This window comes from Rhincodon typus, chromosome 14, assembly GCF_021869965.1.
Source record: "Rhincodon typus isolate 14 chromosome 14, sRhiTyp1.1, whole genome shotgun sequence".
NCBI lineage: Eukaryota > Metazoa > Chordata > Chondrichthyes > Orectolobiformes > Rhincodontidae > Rhincodon > Rhincodon typus.
The window spans coordinates 14223626-14228286 of record NC_063345.1 but is presented as its reverse complement, the minus strand read 5'-3'; the positions used below and the strand labels follow the sequence as shown (position 1 = coordinate 14228286).

At 41.3% G+C, this 4661-nt stretch overlaps 1 protein-coding gene across 1 annotated transcript; it reads right to left on the bottom strand.

The window, feature by feature from the left end:
* Positions 1 to 411: 411 nt before the first annotated feature.
* Positions 412 to 4536, bottom strand: ndufa1 (NADH:ubiquinone oxidoreductase subunit A1). The gene is made up of 3 exons (XM_020525815.2): positions 4352 to 4536; positions 795 to 884; positions 412 to 561 (listed from the first exon to the last, which is right to left on the bottom strand). Exons 1-3 carry the CDS (start codon positions 4451 to 4453, stop codon positions 541 to 543), a joined length of 213 nt encoding a protein of 70 aa, XP_020381404.1. The 5' UTR covers positions 4454 to 4536; the 3' UTR covers positions 412 to 540.
* Between the last annotated feature and the right edge of the window lie 125 nt (positions 4537 to 4661).

Genomic DNA, 4661 nt, shown 5'->3' with positions numbered 1-4661 from the left:
ATAAAATCACTTATTCCAAAAGATGTAGATTTTGATATTAACAGCAAGATTATCTTGTCTATAAATTTTAACTAAATAATTTTGCAAGAAAATAGCAACACAATGTACTCACATACAACATATTATTTTATCAATCTAACTGTTAGCATGGTTTGAAGCATATTTTCCTGAAATCTCTGTAATACTTATGTGTTCAAAACTTTATTTTATCTTCCCTTTTCTCTACTACATATACTTCCAGCACATAGCAATCAAATCTTCTCATGCCCAAAAACAGCAAAAGCTATATAATAGTCTCTAATACTGATATATTTCAGCTGTTCCAATGCACCCCTTTTTTTTGTTCACAGATTTTCCATTCCCTCCCTCCAAAAACCCATCTTCAATAAAAGAGGCAAGCTGCACAACCAGTTCACATTTTTGTTCTCCATTTTATGTTAAATATCTCAATTACATTATAACACACAGAATAAATTTCAGGTTTTAGCAGACAGATATTCTCCCGTAGGTTCACAGGTCCTGTTTGTGATGGAAAGCCCATCAGTCAATGTTTTCTAATCCCTGTTAGAAGAAAAAAAAAAGTGTTAAATAGGATACAAGTTTTCCATAATTACACCGAAATATTATTTTAAATCTTCATCAACTTGGCATTTTTATTTTTAAAAAAAATTGTCGAATTTTTTTTAAAAACAATGAAAGAACAGTTGCTTTTCCAGCAAATTGTTTTTGTTCCCAAAAGAACATCCAACGATGGTTAGCATAAGGAAGTTCAGCATTTATGTTCAAGAATTCACCTTTGATTCGTAGTACGTTTTGGAACTAGATACTCTCCTGTCTCGATCCATTAGGGTCCAATGATACGGTAAGCGAGCAGTCCTCTTTTCCTAAGCATAAAGAATACATTAAGAGTATTTCTTTTTGCTTGTAAATCAAGTAGAAGTAGTAATTCAATATTTTAACTGTTTATTCTTGGTACTTATAAGGTACTTAAGCATAATGTTTAAATCAATGACAAGCCTGAATAAATACCTCTATTCTTATTGCCAAGACCTGTACTACTACAGAAGTTCTCAAATGGATTTTGACACTGATTCCAACTGGGTGAATTTCAGCTACATCTGTTATATAATCCTTAACTTGTAAGACAAACAAATAAAATATTTCATTAAAGGAATCTCTTAACAATCAGAATTTTAAAAGGCTAAAGACCCAGGATGTGCTATATTTGTAAACAGATTTCTGTTTGATACTTCAAATAAATTCACAGCAGACATTAGATTACAAAATGTAAAGGAAAATCTGAAGTTTATATTCTATTCCAGCCTGGAATTACAAATAAATAACTTACATGTGTATAGCTCCTTTAATGTAGCAAACTGCTACAAGCTTCTCACACAAGCACCTTAGATACGGGTCCCAATACTGCTCACAATATTCCAGAGCCTTATACAGCTTCAGCAGTACATCTCTGTTCCTGTATTCTAGCCCTCTTAAAATGAATGCAAACATTGCATTTCCCTTCCTAACTGAATCTGCATGTTAACTTTAAAAGAATCCTAAATTAGGACTCTCAAGTCCCTTTGTGCTTCAGATTTCTGAAGTCTTTCCTCGCACAGAAGATAGTTTACACCTTTATTCTTCCTACCAAAGTGCATAATGTCAGACTTTCCCCGCTTTGTATTCCATCTGCCACTTCCTTGCCCACTCCTGTCCAAGGCCTTCTGCAGCCTCCCTGCTTCCTACTGGTCTCTGTTGAGGAAACAGGGAGGCTTCATATTTGGGTGCATGACAAGGACACTCCCTAATATGGTCAGGTGAGCCTAAGCATTGGTTCCTAGATGTTGACCTTGACATGCATCCAATTTTTATCCACTCCTTGAAAAGGTTGGACCAATATATATATATTTTTTTTTTTAAAAAAGAAGTGTACAATCAAATTAAGTCTATGGTACCTTAAGATTTTTGCACAACTACTCAAAGAGGGCTGCTTATGTGCAGAAACCTCTTGGTTGCATTGCGGCCCCAAACTTTGAAGGAGGACTTACTACAACACAAGGATGCACCGAAACACACTTCATAAAAAGCATACCAAATTGCAAGACATCACCGAAATAACAAACTTCAAGTGGCCGTGGATCCAAGTTAGCTGGGTATTCTTCTGTGGACAGGTTTAAAACTGTTCTTAGCTTTAGCATTCTTCCATTCTTTCCTCCTTTGCAGCTGCCAGTTCTCCCCTCATTCCACATTGCATTGACTTGCTTTTCACCACTGTCAACCCTCAAGCCAGCACATCAGCTACTCCTCCCAGACTCACAAAGCAAACTGGCTATTTTCCCCCAAACCCACAGCCAAATTGCCCTTACATGCCAGCTACATCAGCCTTATTCAGCATCACTGCTCATCTTAATGCTCTTCCTCCAATCAAAGGCTTTTTGCCATGAGTGGCTGCTGCTGTTTGGGAGAAATGCCCTTTGATTGAAGGTGCAGCTCTTTTCAAAATTTCTCATCTGCACATTTTGGGGAGGGGAGTAATCACATGATTCATTGTGGGATTTGGCAGCTTCTGGGGGCAAATGCCCTCTCCTCAACGTATTTTGAGCAATGCCTTCAAATTACATTTACAGTTAGATATAACTGTGTCCCTAACCTTCTTTTTATAACACTGTAAAGCTTTAGATGTTTCTCATCCCACAGGAGTCTAGGAGGAGCTAAAACCAAATTTCAAACATTCATTCGAGATATATGTCAGGGATGTTGTCAAGGCCAGCATCTTGTGGCTATCCTTAAATGCCCTTGACAGTATGGTGTTGAGCCACTTTAATCAAATGTACACTGACCAAGGAGACTCGGAGAACTGATGCAGAGCAGCTTGTAGATGGTAGGCATTGCAGCAACTGAATAATAGTACTGAAGGCAATGTTTGTGGTGTGGTTCCAATCAAGTGTGCCGCTTTGTCCTGGATTGTATTGAACTTCTTGCGTTTTGTTGGAGTTGCACTTATCCAGACAAGCAGGGCTTATTTCATCACAGATAACAAGGTGTAGAGCTGGATGAATACAGCAGGCCAGGCAGCATCAGAGGAGCAGGAAAGCTGACATTTCGGGTCTGGGCCCTTCTTCAGAAATCTGGCAATTTCACCACCCTCCTGGCTTCTATCTTATAGATGATCCTCTTCAACTGATGCCCATAGAGAGGCATTTCTAACAGAGGTTACTGATACACAGCAGAAACAGGACTCCTGACTTATTCAACACAGGTACTGAGACAATTGTGCTGGTTATTTTGGAGAAATAACAGTGGTGAGGGAGTGCTGCACTGTCTGCAGTGTCAACTTTAAGGTGAGTCAGAAAAGCAAGAAAGGTTTTTTCCCCTCAGCTAGACAGGATACAGACTGGAAAAATAGGAAGGAGTGGGGTCTCCCAAGGGCTCCCTCATTAACACTCCTTCAAAAGAATCCCCGACACTTTAAAAGAGCTACACCAATTCAAATTGATGTTGGTCAACCAACCCCATGACATAAAAGTACGCATGTGGGAGAGAAAAGAGATAAGACGGTAAGAAATAGGGCTAGGAGTAGGCCATCTGGCCCCTCCAGTCAGTCTTCCAGTGCAAAGAGTTGACCTCAACTGAGTGTTGCAGACTGGCACATTCCAAGGTCCAGGACTACGTGGTGAGGGGTGCACTAAAGCTGGGGGCAGCTACTGCTGCCAAGGCACAACTGGAAAAGATCACTGTCTAAGGTCTTTTTGCCAAAGTACATGGAGTCCATTCAGTTATCCATTTCTCACTTTTCTGTCTCACCTTAAAGTTGACACTGCAAACAGTGCAGCACTCTCTCACCACTGTTATCCCTCAAAAGTAACTAGCAACAACTGCCTCAGTACCTGTGGTGAATAAGTCAGGAGTCCTGTTTCTGCTATGTATCTCAGGTGACCTCTGTTAGAAATGCCTCTAGTACCCCAATGCATATAAATATAACCCTCCTTAAGTAAGAAATGTCTTGTTTTATTTTTGCAAATGCAGAGAATGCCAAATTTAAATATTTGTTTGTTATTCACGTGCAAAGCCAGTACAGAAACGCTTACAGTAACTGCTCCTGTTCCTCTGGTGCTGCCTGGCCTGCTATGTTCCTCCAGCTCCACACTGTGTTATCAGTAACTATGTATACTTTTTTTTATGAATAAAGTACATTCATGGCTGATCAGACATTCCTAACGTGCAATTTCCTACACGTTCCCATCACCTTTCAAGATCGAGAATCTACCTCAGCCTGAAGGACTCAGCCCCCACAGGCACCCAGTTCCAAAGGCTCACAGGCCCTGAGGGAAAGGGCCAGCCGACAACTGCTTACCTTACCGCCGTTCGTCCACCTGTGAACGTAGATGGTAGCGAGCCCAGGCACCGTCAGGCAACCGGCCATGACGACAAGCCCAGGCAGGATCTCATACCACATCGCAGCTCCCTCACCGCGACCTTCACCGAGATTCACCGAGCATGCGCAAACGAACTCACTAGGACTTCGTTTCCCCACCGCCTCCTCTCGCGATAACTGCCTCCCTCGGGAGGGCGGGGAATCGTGCCCAGCAAACCCCGCGGCGATTGGTCCGTGGTGACCACGCCTCAAAACAGTTACCCCTCCGGCGCGGACCAATCAGAAGAGG